At 43.1% G+C, this 21,299-nt stretch overlaps 1 protein-coding gene across 1 annotated transcript in view; it reads left to right on the plus strand.

Annotated features, from left to right (window-relative positions):
- Pkn (serine/threonine-protein kinase N) overlaps positions 1-21,299 on the plus strand; it is a 78,298-nt gene that overhangs the window by 3,846 nt on the left and 53,153 nt on the right. The window contains exons 2-4 of the mRNA XM_077680426.1: positions 14,900-15,244; positions 16,150-16,485; positions 19,899-20,053. Of these exons, the coding sequence (XP_077536552.1) occupies positions 14,914-15,244; positions 16,150-16,485; positions 19,899-20,053 (822 nt within the window). The 5' untranslated portion in view covers positions 14,900-14,913. The remainder of the gene's footprint in view (positions 1-14,899; positions 15,245-16,149; positions 16,486-19,898; positions 20,054-21,299) is intronic.

The raw sequence follows: 21,299 nt of genomic DNA on the forward strand, positions 1-21,299 counted from the left end.
GACCACCTGGGGATCTTTAACGTGCGCCGAAATCTCGTACACACGGGCGTTTTTGCTTTTCGCCTCCATCAGAAAAGCGGCCGCCGCGGCCGGGAATCGAACCCGCGACCTCGTGCACATGGCAGAATCAGTTATTAGTAGCCCAGCAATGTTTCCAGCCTTTGCACATGAACAGAATAAGTAAAACTTGACGGTGGTCTTGTGTTGATACCAGCTACATGGTAGGAAACGTTCTCTCAAATGCTCTTATTAAATCATGTCGGGAGCGCAAGTATGGTCCTCATGTAGGATGCCTTCTTACCAGTATATTGCTAATGTTTTTCCTTGTTGCTTATGGCATATTGCAGCCACTATCAGTTGAGATATTGCCAAGGATCAGACATGCGCAGAGTGCTTGCAGAGCTGTGGCATGATCGAAAATGATGTTTATGCGCTGATTCTGGCACTTCTCCGAGTGTCCTTTATGTGTGTCTAAATAAGAAATAATGCGCCCCCCCCCCCCCTCCCGTCGTATTGAAGAAAGAGTTCTGGAGTGATGTCTCAGAAAGATCAATTTCTCCTTTATTGACAACTAAATCAATGTGCACAGATTTTAAAACTTACTAAATTCGAAAGCAAAGGTTCCTAAAATCATGATATAATGTAGTCAAATCCAAACACAAAGGCTCTTGGTCGTCATAAAATGTACAATTTATCAATACTTTACAAGTTTATGAAATATTGCCTTTTTAATTAAAGTAGTGTTTGCTGCTGTCATTATGATTGTGCAGATCCTGTCAGCCACTCGGCCTTTGTAGTTACCGCTTTAATCCAAGGAGTCTAAAACATACGATCCCCAGTCCCTGAACACCACAAATGATTGTCCGTTAGCCTTCATTTAATACGTCGCCCACTGCACAGATAAAAAGGGAACACAAATTCCCCAGGAGACAGTACTGACCCTACTCTGAATCGCATCAGTTCCAGACACATCTCAAAACAACCCGGTGCACATTGTGCACAAGCCTTCATGTATGCTACAGCACCTCTTTCCTGGCCTCAAAACTGTTTGACAAAGGACAGCCAGTCTCGTATACAAGGATGTTCTAGTGGGGACGGCGTAACGTATGATAATGATGCGGTGGTTGCAGTTATCATACTGCAGCAAGGAAGGATGATAGGGGGGCGAACAAAATCGGGATGGAATGAGAGGAGGGACGAGTGGAATCAACCGTGTACCTCATATGAGACGAGATGCGCATCAGTCGCACAGTGGACACTTCTGATATGTAAACCAGTAATTCCTTTGAGAGAATTTAGTATCATTCTTGGCAAATTCATACAAAATGATACCCAGCAACGAATAACTGAACATACAAAGCAGTTTCGTCGCTTGAAACTTGTACTTAGCCCTCACAGTGGTTGTTAGCATGTATTTAGTGGCGGATCCCAGCAGCACACTGATGCCTGTTTGACTCTCATTGGGCATTACTCGGCTTCACTGATTGCTCATTTCCCCCCAAGGGTTAAGCACTTAGCTCAGGGTCGTTTGAAAAGAAGCTACATATTAGCACAAAGATTGTTTCGGATTAGTGCAATAATGTCAGCATAAAATTTGGCCGGACGACAGTAAGAAAATACTTTGGGGTGACCTCAAATATTTTAAAGTGATGCTTTCAGCCTTTTACTGATGTCGTCCGTAGTCCACCCAAAATGCACTGCAGGAAAGCCAACTTTTTGTCTGATGATGAAGATCGTGGGTGAAGTGAAGAAAAGTTAAAACACTGCCCTGCAAAGCTCGGCGACAGCTCCGTCAGGCTCCCTCCATTAAGAGTTGATGTGCAGCAGAGGGAGCAGGTGTGCGATGGGGCGACATATATAGGCCTAACGTCATGTTCTGAGGTGAACGTCGATAGCTGTTACCCACCGCTCGGCATATGATGCCGTTGCTGTGCATGCTGTAAGGCTATTAGCCACAGGACATTAGGCGTACCGTCGCATTTCGAGGTTTAGGGCATAAGGCCTTATGTCACATTTTGAGGTTTTGCACATTGAACCAGCACCCGCTCGAAAAAGTACTCGCTGTGTCAAGCAGCAGGTACCGATTCAAGCTGTAGGCCCCAAACCCAAACGTTAGGCCTACGGAGTGCTTACCCGACAGTTGCTGTGGTTATTCTAGAAAAGTGGTGCGTACCTTTGGAGTAGTACATACTCGCAGTGCGGGATTGGCCAACCAAGGAATCCATCACGAGAAAGCTTCGTGTTCAATCGCGTTACATGGAAGGGTGCATGATTTTTGTTACCTATTATACTATGGGTTGCTTTGCCAGTGGGCTAGTTGGACCTTACACGTCAGGTTTGTAGAAGCTTTAAAGTGTGCCCCAGTTTGTTTTTAGTTATGTCAGGCTTACAGCATGCAGTGCAATTGTAAAAAGTGAGAAAATTTTCATTAACGTACTGATGCCACCAATAAAAAGAATCTGCACCAGGTGAGAGCAGGATCATTATTTTTAACTCTCTACTTAAGATTGGCTGGCATTGCTGTAACCACATCAACTCCTAAAGGTGTATAATGCTTGTCCCAAGATATGCTGCCCTGTCTGCACTTATTTTTTTGGAACAGGTGTTTATTGTTTTTGCGGGGCAAGTGACTAAGAAATTAGCACGTTATGTCCGAAAAAACACGTTAATTCTCATTTATAGGAATATTCCCAAACAGCTAAACTAAAAAAATGTGCATGCGCTTTTAAACTCACGAAAGCAACATGCAACCTTGGTTCAATTACGTTATTGCCTGGCAGGAAAAGATATGTGGCTGCAAAGGAGTGTATGGTTAAAGGGGTGCATTTCAAATTGCCCACTTCCTTCGCTGTGATTCATTACACATTTGGGATAGCAGCCAAAAATTATCAGTCAGGAGGCTGATTTCATCTCAGAAGGCAAGGTTGCATTCCACCAGGAATCAATTGTACGGCTACTGCACACAATAAAAGTTGCATCTAATCTCTTTGCTTAATTAATTGAAACTATGAGGAAGGGTGACATGTTTAATAAAGATTTATTTGTCAGGATGTCGAAAGGCTGAGTGGGAGTCAGCCAGTGTTAGTTTAATCAGCAGGGTCTCTTGTCAGCATCGGTGAGGACAAGCAACTACCATCCCTTTACTTGATCATGTCGACTAATCGTGCGTGATTCTTAAACAAGTTTAGCGCAAAAGCCAAAGCCAAACACGAGAAAGGATACAAGACTAGTGCTTGTCCTGTCTCCTTTTTTGTGTTCAGCTTTGGTTTTTGCGCTAAACTTGTTTAAGAATTATGAACCTAGCCCCCCAACAAGCTTTGTTAAAATAATCGTGCATAGATTTGATAGTTTTGCGTATGTAGATCGAAAAATAAGACTCCTGGTGGGCTTGAAGCAGTGGATCTTCGGTATGTTGAGCAAAGTGCAAAAAAGATTGCCGGAAGCAGGTTTCAGTGGTAGTGCTGCTCCCCTCCCTTCTTTTTCAAGGTAGTTGCTGTTCTCACTTTTTCTGCTATCTTTCGTGACCCTTTTCTCGTTGACAGAATACACTTTGTGGCAAAGCCAACTTTCTCATGAATGCTCTGAGCTCGTGCTCTAATGTAGATGGCGTAGAAAAAAGTCCTAGTCATTTGACCGCAATGTGACACTGCACCAAGTTGCACTTTTTTAATTAGCCAGTTCACTGTGAAGTTGTGAACAGATGGGATTTCCCATTTGCTCTTCTCAATATGTAAGCTTTTCTGGAGGGGGTATGTTTTCGCAAAAGGTCTGCGAGTCACGTTTTACAACCACCACCTCAATGAAAGTTACACGACATTTGGCTGCTCAGACCATTTCATAATCGCGGGAAATATTTTCTTTGTCAGTGTAATTGATATTGATATCGAATTTATTGTGCATGTGTACAGCATATTTTCTTTGCCTTCCCATAGAAGCACTCAAAGTGGCTTTTATGCAGACGGGTCAGCCCCGTAGATAACACAGTCAACTTATATCAATAGACAAAACGCAATTAACAGTGCAGTTGAGTGGAAACTTAGACTCGGGAAACGGTAACAAGAACTGTAAAGCACATACATAACGAAGTAGAAATAACTAAGCATAAGGGAGAAGTGGATAACACTAACATGGTTTTCTTGATTGTCAAACGAAAAGAGACACACACAAAGAGTACAGACAATGCAATACACAGCAGTCGAAATAGCATTACAGAATGACAATACACACTACTCTGATTATGTACGCAATCCTTTGCTAGTTTTTTCAGTTTATTAACTGAAGTTGCTTTAAAATTTGTCGGAAATTTATCAAAATAAAAAGGTATGTAATAGGCTTGTGTTCTTTTACCATATCTCGTGTAAGCTCTAGCTCTGATCAAAGGTTCTATGTGATGAGGATCTCAGGTTTTTTTGTTCTTTACTTTGTATTTGAAAAAGTTTTGCAAGCAATGTAGCCACCAAAGTTTTTGAACCGTCATCGTGGTGACTACTCCTGTCTATTGCCTATGACTATGACCATTTCCTATGGCTGCTTTTCCGCATGTGGAGCCATGAGCAATGTTTCTTGCTATTTTATGAATAATTTTATTTAAAATATTTAATTTCTCCTTTAAAGCCCATCCATAAATTGCTGCCCATACCTTAGTATCGATTCACCTAGAGGTTTGTACAGTATCTTTTGTAGGCTGACGTCACAAACCATTCCTATTTTTAATACCACAGACCGCTCTGTCTTTGCACGACATGCTTATATGATGAGTAAACGAAAGTTTATCGTCGAGGAAAAGACCCAAATGTTTGACTTGTAAAGTAATTGAGGGATTGGCATGTACAATTGTTGCAAGGGTATCCATGTAGTAAAAGTTCAAATGAGGAGTCAAATTTTCTGTATGGGCTGTGAAAACAAGTGAATTGCGTTTTTTCACGATTAATAAAATATAGGGCCCGTGAAACTACGCAGTTAATTCATGGATATCCTCATGCATTAATTGAATTCCATTCATGTAACTCTCTCTTCCCAATAAAAGTACCGCATCATCTGCTCACTGGAATGTTTTAGAATATGATGATAACTGTGCCAAATCATTTATGTAAAAAATTTAACAATAAAGGTCCTAAAATTGACCCTTGTGGAACTGAATACTTCAAGGGTAACAAGTTACTATTAGAGTCATTTATCCTTAAAACCTGGTATTGTTCCTGTAAGTAGTGTGAAAAAGCTCCGAATATACTCAGCAGAATCCTAAACGAGATAATGTATTAACATTAACGAGATATTGAGATATTGTAACATTAACGAGATATTGTATCGAATGCCTTTTGTAGATCTAGAAAAGGCAGACTACTACTTTGTTAATTGATTCCCTCGTCTGCATAGTCTGAAATGTCTTCTAGTAGTGTGGTTGTACAGTGAAATCCGTATTGAGTATTTGATAGAATCTTGTACTTCTCTCTAAAGGAACTCGTCCATTCACGAATATTTTTTTCCAGTAAACACGATACGGCTGGTAATATTGCAATAGGCCTATAATTATCGTACTGTTGCTTCGGCCCTCCTTTGTAGATAGGTCTTATTAAAAATACCTTTATTTGTGAAAGATACCTTCATTTGTGATGGTATCAACCTGTACTTAATGTTTGACACAGTGTAATGAAGTAACTTCTTCAATTTCTGAAAACTGATGAAAACATCCCTAACACAGATCCATTCATGACCTGAAGATCTTGTCGAGGGCAATTTTTTCAGCGCTGATAGTATTTCCGCTAAGTTAATTCGTACATGTGCGCGGAGTGCAGGTTTGACTCCGGGGTAGAATTCGAAATCCAGGGAATTTTTCTTTCTTTGGTCTTTTTCTGGTTGCCGGCTAATGCAAAGCTCTGAGGGCGACGACGTTCAGAAGACGAAGTTCATTGAAACAGCAATGAAAGGCAGAATGTCATGTTACTCATTGATATTGGCGATATCAGTGAGCATCACCATCCGAACTTTATCAATGTGCCGCTATTTTGAATATTTCGTATTTGGCTACAGCTGGCAGGTGAAGGCAGCTCCTGAAGTCATTTTTAGAAATGGTTTAAACCATCTGTTAAAAATCACTATTTCCCATAATGTTTGCTTTCACAAAAAATGTTTTTGACCCTTCTAAAACATTTTTCTCCGTGTTAAAAATCTTCTAAAATAGGAGTGCATTTCTCTTTTTGGTCATTATCACCTTCATGCCTAACACCTTTAAAGGGGCCACGCAGACAAAACACAAGTTTGGTTCATTCGAAGGATTGCCTCGTTAGAATCATACTGACACCACTTTCAACATAAACTTTGCTCAAATAAGCTATATAATTGGGAAAAAATGGAGTGGCCATGCGACCCACTAGCTCATTTCCCGCAGCAGAACCTACGATGTCATATGTGCCAGCTTTGGGATTAGCTGAGGCCGGCAAAAGCAAACACAAATTAGGCAAGACTTATAAGCTTGCCGAACGAGCTATTTTCGCTTAAATTTAGGGCACGTGGTTTTTATAGCTGTAAGAATGGTGGGGTAAACAGTGAAGTTACGAAATACACGAAGTACCGATGCGTACTGCTTTTGGTACTGCGTGCAGTATGCTTGTTTTAGCTGCACAGCACTGTGACACTTTGGGGTTGTCTCAGGTGACACTGGCCGATTGACGCAAGCAACGGTGTCTTTCGTGACCATATTTGTCAAGGGAACACCATGTTTCACGAAACGATTATTTCCTACCTCAACAAAAACAAGCAGGTACAAACATGGTCAAAAACAAAGCAAAGGCGAAAAATGGCCCTTCGCGGCATGGTGGTGCCATCTAGGTTGACTAACGGTAAACAAGGCTCCGTAATCGGCTGCAGAGCAGTTCCTGCGATGTCATTGCAGACGTCACAAAAACACACTATTTGGCAGGAGAATCAAAGTTTTAACTTAAATCGATTAATTTCTCAGTGAATAAAGCATCGTTTGCTACCGTACAAGTGCTAGGGGCACTATAAAATATGAAATCTTTTGAATAAAACAAACTTGTATTTTGTCTGCATGGCCCCTTTAATGTCTTTGAATTTTGACGTATAGCACAGCCCGCCCTAAAATGTTATTCAGTTTCTTAAGGCCTTAAGTACTTAATGTCGTTTTTCGTGCACGTGTGGCACGGATAGTAGTCTCGTCGATGCCACTTCTTCTGTTCTGCTTAAGTCAAAAGTTGATTTTTTATCTGAATTTTTTTGTTAGGAGCATCTCCAAACTTACAAACATTATAAAATATTGCGTTCCTATCATGATTATTTATGGATTAACAAAACTTGTTGCTGAGCTAGTTGGTACATACTTAAAGAAAGAAGAAAAAACAAGGTACGACATATACAGGCACCTGTATATGTCTTACCTTGTTTTGGCGCCTGTGTATGTCTTGCTTTGTTTTCTTCGTCCACGTCTAGTTTGAGCCACGTTTTCTTCTTTATTTATGGAGTTACAGCGAGTTTTCTAGTTAAATTGTATTGGTTCTTGACTCAATCATTTTTTCTTTTATACATTACTATTTTTAATATTTTAGATTGTCTTGTGTGTATCGTTATTGACAGGTATTTTTATTTTGTCTGTGCAATCATTATTATTCTAAAATCTAACAGCCACAAGCTCAATAAATGTTGTTTGTGTTGATTTGGCATCGCTTTTCAACTTCGGCAGGAGAAACCGAAACTAAATTGTATTGGTTCTTGAATCAATCATTTTTCTTTTATACATTACTATTTTTAATATTTTAATTGTCTTGTGTGTATCGTTATTGACAAGTATTTTTATTTTGTCTGTGCAATCATTATTCTTCTGAAATCTAAATCAGCCACAAGCTCAATAAATTTGTTTGTGTTGAGTTGGCATCGCTTTTCAACTTCGGCAGGGGCTGAAGTCAGCATTTATTTTACTTGTACATTTTTAAAAGATGTAAGCATTCAGAAATTAGTTAGAATAAACTTTGGGTTCTTATTGTAATTAGTTTGTTAGTTACAGCAAGTTTTCCAACCTTTGCCCTCGTTTCAAGAAACTGAAAAGAAATTAATTTCCAAAATCTATCCTATTTCAGTGACTCATTGCCTGTTTTCGAGGTTTCGTGTCGTATTTTGTCTGGAATGTTTATTAACTTGTATTCCTGTTGTTTGTGCATTTTTATTTCCTATAAAACCTCGAAGATCCACGACAAGGATGTCCGGTGCTGAATGACCGTTGTTCACAGTGATCAGACTGGTTTGCAATTCTTGCAAGGAGTAAACTACAACATTTATTGTTTTGTAGTTATAGCTAAACATTCACGAACAAGTGTCCAAAAAATTACATTCCTATTACGATTATCTTGTTCTAGCTGGTTTTCTAGCCTTTGACCTGGTATTGCAAATCCGAATCAAGGCCACATCGATTCTGTAAATCACTAACATTTGTATATAAACAAATTTCTCTACAATTTTTATTCCCACAGAAGCCCAAGCAGAGGTAAAGGTAATCTCCGTAAATTTTAGGCCTCTATCAATTGTTTCTTTTTTTTTTTTTTTTTCACGGGGTTTCAAATCTTTATTTACATTTGTCTCAAAACAAAACTTAGCGAAACTCATGTTATGCGAACATTCATAACTTTTTCTTTTTTTCAAATAAGTTATATGAAATAAAACTTTGTACTCGTTTTCCACATACAAATCTGTGCAATGAATTGCGATAAAAGAAATATGTGCAACATATATGGTAACAGCTCTATAATTTCAAAGGACCTTTTTCTTTCGTATACTGGCATGATTTGGTCATGTGAGCAGTGATGGTGCCCACAAGTGAGGCTGCCATGGTGCACTGATTGAAATTTGCTACATGCTATGCAAAATGACTTCTTGGGCATAGCTGTGCCACAGCTGCCCCATAATCATAGTTGAGAAAGTCAGACCAAAAAATATGGTCCTTTGAAGAAGACTGTTGTGCTCAGTAAGCCAAATAAAAGCAACATAAGCAAAGCGAGCTATCAAATTAAAAAAAAAACATTAGAGAAAAATGTCAATGCAATAAATTTAAGTTCAGACAATTTGATTAGCTACATGCATTGTGATGTTATATATGGTAAGCCCCAGGCTTTCCATATAAATATTGCCCTGCAAAGTTCATCTCAGCCCGTCACGCATAGTGTATGTACTATCGGCGTCAAATGAAACGCGACCACGAAAATATGAACGTGAACACACAAATAGCACAATTTCTTTCTATGCAAGCCAAAATTGCACGTGGCTTATACCCCTGTCACACGGGCACTTTCAATCGCGATTGAAGTGAATCGCGATCGAGTTTTCGAGCGCGCTCGACGTACTGCAGCTGCTACACGGCCCGTTTCAATCGCGATCGAGAAGTTGCACCGGTTGCACTTGTGTACGCCAGATGGCGCTAACAATGTACTTGCGGCCGGCGTCTGGTAACTTCGCGCGGTCGTAGGTATACGTAACTATGTAAATATTACCTCGCGCTTATTTGGGTCAAGTTATTTGACACAATTTGTGGCGTTAGTTGAAGTTGTCACATTCTGTGCCATTACTCAGCGGGGACGAGAGTATCACCGCTTTCGTTCGATCGCGCTTGGAAGCCTCGATCGCGCTTGAGAAACCAGGATTGAGTTCGAGCGGGATCGAGCTCGATCGCGATTGAAACTGCCGTGTAGCAGAGGCCCGATCCGGATTGAGCTCGATCCGGATCGACTCAATCGCGATTGAAGGTGCCCGTGTGACAGGGGTATTAGTTACAGAAACAAAGTTGGGAAATATGGATTTCCAAATATACCAATAGCGTTCCGTTATATGAACTCTACGAACAGTATGTTTCAATTTTGCACGTTCTGGTTCAAATTTTTGTGTTCGCGTTTCATTTGACGCCGATAGTACGTGGGACATGTTCTTACACATAACCTTCTAATGTTGCCTGTGGGCAAGCCAAGTGTTGGCAAAAACCCTTATATGTTTCCGGGATTTTTTATTTTTTTTGAACTGTTACTACAAATTTATGGCTTGCATTATCTGTGCACACAAGATTTTTGGTCCAATTTTGTTTGGTCTATTGCGCGTTTGCCACCCTTATGAAATGTTAGAGAAATAGTTTAAAAAAATTATGCACAAAAGGCAGCTTAGGAAAGAACTCTTGCTTAGCTACTAGAGCAAAGGACAGAGCTTAAAAAAATGCACAAGTTGCGACCATTTAGGGCCAGAATTAGGGCTGCTATCTGGGGACCTGCTGCTTCGCTTCCAAGATGAGTCCAGCTTTCTTTGGAGAGCTAAGACCACAGATAAGGAAGCATGTGTGGGGTGCCGATGGCTTGATATCTTTTTGTTCGCAGTTGAAGAACATAATTTGATCTTTAAGGTGAGAGTGGCAGCGTTGGTGTTTGCTCTCTCTCTCTCTCTCTCTCTTTGCCGTTTGCAAATGCGGAATGATCTATGCTGTTAAAAAGTTTGATGCTTGATTAAAACCTGCGTCCAGATTATTTAGAGTTAGCTTGCAATAATTTGACAGTGGTTGCTTCTATCTTGCTCAGCGGTGGTTGCCTGTGATTGCATTAATGATGTTTGTGTACCCATAGGAAGTGGTGGTTAGTGTCTGGCTTGTCTCTCCTTAACAATATTGGGCTGTGTTTAACACTGGTACAAATAAACGAAGGCGTTAAAGGGACACAAAGTGATTTATAAACATTGCAAGATTACTAGTGCAAATTATAGTCTGGAGTCTCTAGGCCATGTTTCGACCGCTCTCGTTGCATTTATGAGACTTTATTCAGTAGAAAAATAAATTCGAAAGTGCTGTCCTCTCTGCATCCTCCTTGCCGATTGTTTCGTATGATATTCAAATGAGACGGCTTGGCTTGACTGCGCTACCGCATGACTCGCTGACCCTTCAACAGAAATCAGTCGGCCCAGTGTTTAGTCGGCCAAACGCCAGCAGGTCGTCACAATTCGTTCACTCAGTTGAAACTAAGCCACGACACGTTTGTGCCTGGAAGAATGTGCATTTAGTTTGTTAGTTGTAGACTGTATCGAGCTTGTTTCACAGAACCAAAATCGGAACTGGTTTGAATTCTAATCTTGGACATCGTCCAATCACAGTAGTACGTTGTATGGACATCACCGCTTTAGTTTGCGTGGCCTCCACAGACCGCACATGGTAGTTTTTCTTCTTTCAGGTTTTATAAAATATGTATCGCCTTATCGACCGGATAAATGATGTGCGTTTGAACCAGTCTACGCAGTGCAAGCAAAAACAGAAGCCTGACACATTCACTTCATTGTCCCTTTCAAGGGGTCATGCAGACAAACTACAAGCTTGTTTTATTTTAAAGATTTTTTACCCGCCACAATGGCTCAGTGGCTAAGGCGTTGTGCTACTGAGCCCCAGGACGCGGGTCCGATAGCCGGTCGTGGCAGCTGCTTTTCTGATGGAGGCGAAGAGCAAAAACGCCTGTGTGTTGGAGATTTTGGTGCATGTTATAGATCCCCAGGTGGTCAAAATTAATCCGGAGCCCTCCACTACGGTGCAGCTCATCGGCTTTGTAGCATCGGCATATGAAACGTCATAACCAATCAGTCATCAAAAGATTGGGTGTTTCATAGTGCCCCCAGTGCTTGTCCAGTGGCAAACGATGCTTCATTCACTAAGAAATTAATCAATTTAAATTAAAATTTTGATTCCCCCACCAAATTGTGAGTTTCGTGACGTTTGAGATGACGTAACAAGGCCAGTTAGTTCTTCAAGCGAACATTAGTAGGCTGTTTACTCTGCAGCAAACTGGGAACGTCTTGTTTACCGTCAGTCCGCCTAGATGGTGCCATTTTACTGCTTAAGACCGCTGTCTGCCCTTGCTTTGTTTCTGACCGTATTGGCACCTGGCTTGTTTTTGTTACGGTATGTAGTAATCGTTTTGTCAAACATTGGGTATGCTCGTCAAACCGGGTCACGGAAGACAATGTTGCTTACGCTAAACGGCCAGTGTCGTGTGAGACAACCCGAAAGCGCCGGACTGCTTTGCAGCTATAACAAGCATAGTGCATGCAGTACCAACAGCAGTACACATGGTACTTTTATGTTTACATGTACTTTCGTAACTTCCATTGTTTACCCCACCATTATTAGTGCTATAAAATGAATGTGCATTACATTTAAGTGCAAATAACTCTTTCTGCAAGCTTATAAGCCCTGCCTAACTTGCATTTGCTTTTGCCGGCCTCAGCCAATCGCACAGGATTGCATATTACATCATAGGTTCTAGTGCAGGAAATGAGCTAGTGAGTCGCATGGCCAATTCCTTTTTTCTTAATTATGTAACTTATTTGAGCGTAGTTTACGTTATAAGTGGTGTCAGTGTGATTCTAACGAGGCAATCTTTCGAATGAACTCAACTTGTGTTTTGTCTGCATGGCCCCTTTGAGCATATTGTTGCGTGTGCAACTGTGGGATAACGCCATGATAAAGTAGGATGCACATGCTAATCCCCCGCGTGGATCCGTGTCGGGTGATGCAGCGTAGCAGATAACAACGCAGGAGCGCGTTGGCTAGTGGCTCATGTTTTGGTTTGTTCGCCATATTGCTAGCTACCACCTGGTGCTCTCTCTGTTTCACCTCGCTAGTTAAGCACTTTGCCTAATAAATACTTTGACCCCTGCGTCTTCGTGACAACAACTTGCATGCGTCCCTGTTGACAGGATGCAACAGGAAGGCTGAGTTTCCGGCGGCTACACCGATGAACCGGAGTGTGGACGGGCGTAGGTCTTTCAGGGCCAACGTCTGGGGGCATCCTGGGCATCGGAAGCACCCTCACCAGTGTTGTGTTATTAGCTTGTTGCTCGTTATTCGTTGTTGCTCGTTATTTTGTGAGGGTGTTGTTTTGGATGCTTTGGTACATGCTATTATCCTCTACTTGATGCAGATGCTGTTTTTACACTGCTGTGCTACAGCAAGACAGGCAGTGCTAATTTTTTTTGCTTTCTCAGTTTACCGGGACATTCATATATATTTTTTTTGACAGGTTACATTTAGAGTCGCGTGTAAGAATTATTAGAATTATTGCCTTTATACATGTGTGTGTGCATGCACACAGACACACACACTTACATAATTGGCGGCAAATGATTTAGGATTCCGGCTTGCCAAAGCAGCAAGAAACAACCCAGCATTACTAGATGGGACAGTCTTGCCCTTGGCCCAGAAAGGGCTAATATTTGCCAAAATATTCATTTCCCAATTAGTGGCACTCCAAATAGTAATTGTGTTCCTAAGCGGTTGTGGCTAGCTACTGATCCCGAAGTCACGTTTTCACCTCCTGAGTACACTGGCCATTTTGTGATAAAGGTGAACAAAAATGCCTTTGTGGGCTTAGATTTCTGTGCCTTTCAAGGAATCTCAGGTTATTATCTAGTTTCCCACAGCAGTGTACCTCGTACGACAGGTAACTTGGTGCCCCTGAGTACTATGCACAGGAGGCCAGGTTTGAAATGTCATTGAGGCGTCCCAAGTGTGGCCCACGCAGCAGGCAGGATCGAGCATTTCAGTGCCCATTGGGAGCCGCCGCGTTGTGCCCATGGAGAGGCAATCTCCGGCCTGTCGAAGGCCCGCCACTTCCTCCCACAGCTTGACGGAGGCTTTCATAGGGTCCTTTGTTTTTGTTCCCGTTCACTCTGCTTGGCATTTGTGGCGTCTCAAACGAAGCGTTTCAGACAAGCCGCAGTACACAGCGTAGTTGTACGACATGACAGGTTGGCACTTGTGTAGCTCTTTTAAACACGATAGCCACTGGGAGGGCAGTGTTGAGCCTGCTGCTCAATAAAAAGGAAAATTTTACCAAAAAATGTGAATCAGGGCAACCTTATGATTGTGTGTCTGAGGGGGTTCTTGCATCATCATTTAATTCAATTTTTTTGTGCATATTGTTTGTATACTTTTATTTCTGCAAAGGTGTTGACGTTATGAGACTAAAAGTTTTGTTGAGGGGTTTGAGTTTCACATAGCAGTAATGGGCCACTAACAGGTCTAGGGCCCATTTAGGGAACTAGTGTTCGATAAGGAAAGTGTACATTTGTTTTTGTACTTTTCCAAATCGCCACATGGTGCTCCCTCAAAACTTCGCCGCAGCAGCTCATGTTTACTTCCCAATTAATAAGAAAAGAGCATTGAGGTCTTCAGCCCTGTAGTGCATCATCTGCCCACATTGAAAGGCTAACCTAGTTGGGCAAGGTAATTTATGGTCACTAAATCACTCGAGCAGAACATAAAGCAGTTAGGACGTCTAGCAGTTTTGAGTGTACATGAGTGGGAAACCACAGCTCTGGTTAGGATCAACATTTGGGGGATTTGGTACTTGTTAAGCATCTGGGATGGCACTGTAGTAGACACAGACACGGGGGGGAAAGAAGACAACAGGAGGACACTGCGCTGCCATTCAAAATGCACTGGTCAGACCAGTTACTACTTTCATCGAGCTCATCAAGTGTTACTTTTTCTTTTTGATGCAGGCGGCATTCGCTACCAAATTCAGTTTATCTGCTACTGTGTTCTACAAGTTTCTGTGTGCACGCTTGCATGTTTTGGGATAACCCCAAAGGGGCTTTGAGGCCTAGTGTGGATGGCCTGTTCCGCACAAAGGGCATTCCCCCCTGCGCCTCTTTTTTCATTTACAATGGAAAATGAGAGAACAGGAGCTTCCTTGGTGGGCACCAGGAATAAATCGCGACCTGGGTGGTCGAGGTGTAGGCATGACCGGTGTGTCCTTACCCCTCAGGGAAACTTGCAAGGGAACTCTAAAAGCGCAGCTTGCGTAAAAGGTTGGGCAGCAGAGAGAGAGCTGTGGCGGTTGTGGTTGGCTGAGCCCTCCCTTCGGTCTCTTTGCAGTCTGGGCGCCAGACATGAGCAGGGTGGCCTCTCAAGAGATAGCCGGCAAGTATGGCCTGTGCGGGGCATCTCGGTCTGGCAGTGGCGATGGCGGGGCCAGTGAGCCCAGTCTGCAACGGCAGCTGGAGGAGCTCAAGCGCAAGCTCAAGGAGGACATGCGCAAAGAGCTCAAGATCAAAGAAGGGGCGGAGAATCTGCGCAAGGCCACCACAGACCGCAAGAGCCTGGCTCATGTCAACTCCATCGTCAAGAAGGCCAACTCCCGTCTCAACGACCTGCAGCGCCAGCTGAGTGACCTCACCGCCGACATTCTGGTCACTCAGGGGCACACCCCGGCACCCCAAGGTGAGGATTGAGGTGCTGCGCAATGCGAGGGAAATTGTTTTGCATTGTCTGCCACCACAGAACGGCTGTAGAAGTTGGTCATACCCTTCGTTTAATTAGGTTTCCTAAATTAGTTCGTTATACTGTTCATTTTCATTAGGTTCCTTAAATGAGTTCCCCCCCCCTTTTTTTTTGCTTGATCTGTTCATATAATTGCAGGCAGCTTTTTTCTCTAAAAGTAAATATGCGAAGTTTTACCATTCGCCTAAAAGATATGCTTCATTGAACACATTTTCTGCTACTGCCTTGAAAGACTTGGCTTGCATAACCTTTAGTTACAACACATGCCCGATGGTTGGTACCTGGGGAGGAAAGACCGGAAAAGAGAGGCAAGAATAGATAAGACAGCTGGGCAGGCAGGTAGTTGGCGCCTTATTTCTCGAGGCTGCAGGTTTGTATGCCTTTCAGCCAAAACAACAAAGGAGAGGGGAAAAAACACAGGTTTGAACGATATGTGCGCAAAGGCAACGCAGACTTTTTTCCTTGGGAACAGGCTGGGAACAACTGACCTTCAAAGTAACAAGCAGCCTGTTTTCTTTCCCGACTATCAGATAGCAAATTCAACTCCGCTGGGCAGCAGCACGGATAGCATTTTTTGTACAATTTTCTTTTCTTCTGCTTCAGTGCTGTCCAAAAATCAATGCATGGTACCCTACAATGCATTGAGTACCTCAAACACTACTCTTAGTTTTTTTTTTTTTTTTTTTCCTTCTTAACAGCATACCTGGTAACCCCTTTCTGGGCTGCTTCTCCTAGCATTCTTAAATAGTTATGCATTAAAGGGCATGACTGCAAACTGCGCATGTTGCGTACAGAGCCAAGGGGTTCTGCTGTGGTTAACAGTGGGCTATTCATTTTTTCTCCAGCCATGCAGCAAGTTGCGACAGACTCCTTCTACGGCGACAAGTGTGACACACCGCTTTCCACCACGGACCAGCGGCTGCAGTCCCTGGAGAAGCAGCTGAACATAGAGCTGAAGGTAAAGCAGGGGGCGGAGAACATGCTGCAGATGTACAGCTCGGGCCCTTCCAAAGACCGCAAGATGCTGGCCGAGGCTCAGCAGATGCTGGCGGACTCCAAGGCCAAGATCGACTACATCCGCATGATGATGGCTCGGCTGCGGCAGAACCAGGACAGTCACACCAAGGATGCCGGCGAGGGCTGCTCCAACAACCACCTGGACAGCTCCACCACCGGTGCAGGTATGGCCGGGCCCTCGTTACACTTGGGAGATGCGAAGGCGTGGGCAGAGTTTCGAGGGCGAAAGGTATGGTGCTAAGCAGGGGGACAAAATGAGAGACCAGTCGACATGTACGGGCGCCCGTATATGTCAGATGGTGTCTCACTTGGTTCACATCTGCTTAGCGCAGTACCTTCCATCCACTAGCCCAGCAACAAGTCAAGGGCAAAGAAAAATTCAAATGATCCTGATCTGATGTAGTTCCATAAGAGCCCATCTAGTTATTTTTCAGTTGTGCTGTACAAATCCACTGTGGCATGCAGCACAAACGGGGTTGTGGCGGAACACAGAATTTTGTGGAAGGTGAATTCTTCAGGGTGGAGGCTTTTTGAGGACAGCAAGGGAAAAAGGGGGGGGGGGGGTCTTTTGTTACCGCGGGAAATTGACCAATTTTGAGGGGCTTAACAAAACATTTTTTCTGTTCTATACTTATTGGTTAGCACACATTGCAGTGACGTAAAATGCAGATGATTCCACGTGCTTTCCAACGACACCAGTTTTAATAGTGTTTTCATAAATAATGATTGCGAAAAAAATTATCGAATTCGAAATTTTTGTCCAGGCGTCGAAGAAAATAAAAAAAAGTTGTGCATAACACACCACCAGTAGTAGAAAAAATTTAGAATATACATTTTGTAGGTAAACATTTCAAAAACCCGTCCTAGAAAAAAAAATTGAGTTGCGCGCTACAATTTGTCAGATATACAGTCGAACCCCGCTACAACGAACGCCGCTTCAACGAAATTTCCGCTTCAACGAAATATTTCCAATTCCCCGTCAGCTAGCCATAGAAGTCAATGCAACAAAGTCCTCGCCACAACGAACCATTTGTCAGGCTTGCTTTCGCTTCAACGAAATTTTCGATGATTTGGGCTGGGTTTGAACAATTATTTGACAATAAAATAAGCATAGCGCCACCTATCTGTAACTTTTTATACATTCAGGACGCTTAGTTTCACCGAAAATGCGCGTTGCGACCACACCGCCACCCAAAACAAAACAAAAAATAACTCATAGGCGCACGCCATTGCTTGATGGTGATAACGATGTGGCTGGCCGTCTTTACACGAGGCGCAGGCCCGCTTCGCCAAGGCGGAGCCCCAGAGCTACAGCCAATCCGTATCCAGTTGAAATTGCATGAATGTGCTCCGCTGCTGGCGCGGTGCCGTCATGTATGCGTTGTGAGCAGCTGTCCTTGCCGTTTTCCTTCTACCATTCTTCATAGCCAAGAGCGAAAATCATGTTTGCGCGTTTGGTCTTGAAGCCTAGTCATCCTATCTTAGTCGCGAGCGCGCGGTCCTGTTAAATGCAAGCGCGCGCGTCTTGCCTGCCAAGGTCAGTAGCTGCCGTGCCCTGTCAGAGGATAAGATAATGGCACTGCTCCTGCCACAAGCGAGAGGGGGGCTTCCCACGGCCTAGCAGCTATCTGCAAGTAATCAGCTCGGTGGACACGCCTTGTTGTACAGCGATAGTTTTGCGCCTGCATATCTTCACCCCCCTCCGTAACGCGTTCTTTGGGTGGTGAAAAAACAGATAACCATTGGTATGTTTGTTATCCGAATAAACATGAGTTATTGCGCGTCACTCCTTTTTCTAAACATTGTATTATGCTGCCAATGTTGCGGAAACGTACGGGGCTATTTTTCTGGCCTTTCCGTGGTGTGTTGGGGTAGATTTCGCCTCAACGAATTTTCGCTTCAACGAAATTTTTCGCACGTCCCGTCAATTTCGTTGTAGCGGGATTCGACTGTATAATAAAATGTTAGCTCGCGTGGTGCCCGTGCCTTGTGGGGAAGCCCAACCACTATTTCAAATTTTGCTATTTTGGATGGTTCTCTAGAAGAAATCTGGTGGTTTGACATTATTAAAGGCCCCAATTAGCCTCCACGTGATGTAAAAACACTTTGTCAATGATTATGAGCAGCACAATATTGAAGGCAAGCAAGCGATGCGAAAAAATTTGCTTGGAGTTGAAAACCACACTGTTTGCGGATGCTTCTTGACGTTGCGTTCTGATGATCACTTATCAGTCAGAACTTTCATTTGCGGTTTATTATCATGTTCTGACTCGCTATGGTAGCCCTGCTTGCATGAATAAGGTACGATGCGCTAGAATCGTGCCCAGCAAGCTTTCACCTAGCCACTGTCGTGCTATGAAGCGAGTTCAGCACTACGAGCCTACTACATTGCAGCGCCACCTAACAATTTTGAAAAGAAACGAATACAAGGCTGTTGGGAGACTTTGTCAGAATAGACAGTTCTACTAAGCAGTGTCACTAGACCTCCGGAAATACCCTCGTATGAAACCGAAACTGGCCGGTGAACAGCTGGTGGTGTTCAAGGCCAATTGGAAGCGTTCTCCTCGTCTGAACTGATATACGCTGACTCGGTGTTATCTTTTGACTTTCAGCAGAAGCTGTTATCGCAGAAGTAAGGCGTAGATAAAGTGGATGCACGAGCGGCAGGCTTGTTTCGAGGAGCAGTAACGGGCAACAGAGGCGCCATGGCAAATGAGTTTGTAGTTAGGTAACTGCGTAGTAGCGCCAAATATGAATTTCGCAACGCAAAAACAAAACCAAAACTGCTCATCTCAACGCTGTTGGGTTACAAAGCTGACAACATTATTTGGTACTTGACTTGCGAGGAGCCTTTTGACAAAAAATATTATGGTAATGCAGCCTAACCACGATCTGCATCCTCTTTTGTCAAGTGCAGCAGCCACGCCCCCTTCCTCAAAAACACACGCACCTCAGCTCGCAAAAAATGCCGTCCAAAATCTCAGTGCCGCCGGAGCGGGAAAATTTAAACTGATTCTAAAAGTGCACTGCCTAGACTAACCACTGACCGCATTAGGTGTACGAGAAGCAACTACAAAATGTCAAAATAGGCAATATAAATCATCGATCACCGGTGATTGATTTGAATAGGCGTGGTAACGAAAGAGTTAATTCATATTTGTGCACACTACAGAAGGGTCTGGGAGGTTTAAATCAAGCCAGGACTTCATACCCTGGGCTCCATACCTCTGTGCCCAAATTGTATTGGTGTGCTTGAAGTGAGGTCGCCTTTGGATGTTATTTTTACCTAGAGGGAGAGAAATGCATTATTATTGTTCATTTTAACTGTGACCTAATGCGTTATGTTTTTATGTTTTTGTAAAATTTTGTTGATGTGCTGTGCTGAGAAATTTTTTTGCGAACTTTTTCCATTTTGAATGCATAGTTTAAAGTTAATGTGTGTTTAAAGTGTTTTTTTCTATCTAAATAGCCAGGTTGCTTATCTTATGGGATCCTTATGTTGTTGTTATATCTAGCTGGAACATAGTCTGTTTTTGGGCCTGCTTGGAAAATTACTGATCCCTGACCTGGCTTGCAGGCAAGGTGTCTGAGGTCATGTCACCGGTAGAGCTTCAAGTGGAAGATCTTAGGCATCGACTCCGGGTGGAGTGTGCGGTTGTCGAAGGTGCCAAGAATGTGCTCAAGCTTTGCCAAGCGGCTGGGAAAGTCACGGACCGGAAAGTGTTTCAAGAGGTGAGTCTCTTCGTATTTGCACCCCAGGCTAATTGTTTGTTTATAGAGTGTTCTCGCCATAACAAAACTTTTGGAAACTGCTAAAAACTACAACATTCTGCAGGTCAAGGCTGCAGTCAGCCAGTTGATTTCAAGCTGAATTAAGCGTATTCATGTCCATGTTTGGGGAGCATTATCCAAGGTCAAAGGATTCCATGAGATTCTGTGGTTGGCGTCCCAGGTCTGAGAGCTAAAACTTCCATTAAGATTTTGCAGGTTCTGTGGGCATTGGTTGAAAGGGAAGGGTGAAACAGCTGTGCATGTTGTGCAGTTTTGATACAAATCTGTTTTCCTGCGCCAAGCTGCTCCTAAAGCATAAAAATTGCGGAAATTACTCCAAACTGCTTCAGAACAGCTTAATAAGCAAGGATTTTGACGCTCACGTCAGTTTCATTGGGGTAGCTGGGACTTGACAGCATGGTTTTCCATGAAGCCCCAAGATGATGCTGTTCTTGATCAATCAATCAGTCAGTCAATCAGACTTGGCAGTGATATAATTACAGTAATTAAATTGCAGCAATTAAATTACTTTTTGTTGTAATTAGTAATGTAATGAATTACTTTTGAGTGTTGGTAATTCAGTAATGTAATAAATTACATCAGGCCAGTAATTTCATGAAAATTACGCATTACTTTCCCACTTACTTTGGACATGACATGGCACGCTCCCATGGACTCTCCAAAGGGCTAACACTCGGAGTCACTCGTCAATTTCCTGGTCTCCAAGGGGCGGCATGCTCAGATTCATGGTGAAAAAACAGCGCAAGAAACATGGGGACAAAAAGAAGATGGGACGACGCACAGCGCTGACAGAATGGTTTCACGACAGAATGGCGGCATGGTTTCACGAGACTTGGGAATAAACAGGGAATGTGGGCAATGCGCAAACTTTGCCCCTAAATGCAGCTTCACCGCACAGCACGCTGCACCGTGAAGCTTGTGTCATCACCAGCAGTCGTTGAAGTCTTCCTGCTTATTGCCAAAAGCAGAGAGTAAAATTGTGTTACTGTGACCCTCAGACCCTTGCCATTTTATATTATTGCGCGTGCGCTTGCCATTTCAAAGATTAGATGCCATTGTGTTGAAAAGGATGAGATAACTGGCATGTCCCTGGCACAAGCTAGAGGGGAAATTCTTTTAAGCTAGCAGCACAAGCTAAAGGGGAGATAAGCTAGCAGCTATCTGCAAGTAATCAGCTCAGTAGGTA

This window comes from Haemaphysalis longicornis, unplaced genomic scaffold (genome assembly GCF_048455015.1).
Source record: "Haemaphysalis longicornis isolate Haplotype H1 unplaced genomic scaffold, Haemaphysalis longicornis Haplotype H1 scaffold_1, whole genome shotgun sequence".
NCBI lineage: Eukaryota > Metazoa > Arthropoda > Arachnida > Ixodida > Ixodidae > Haemaphysalis > Haemaphysalis longicornis.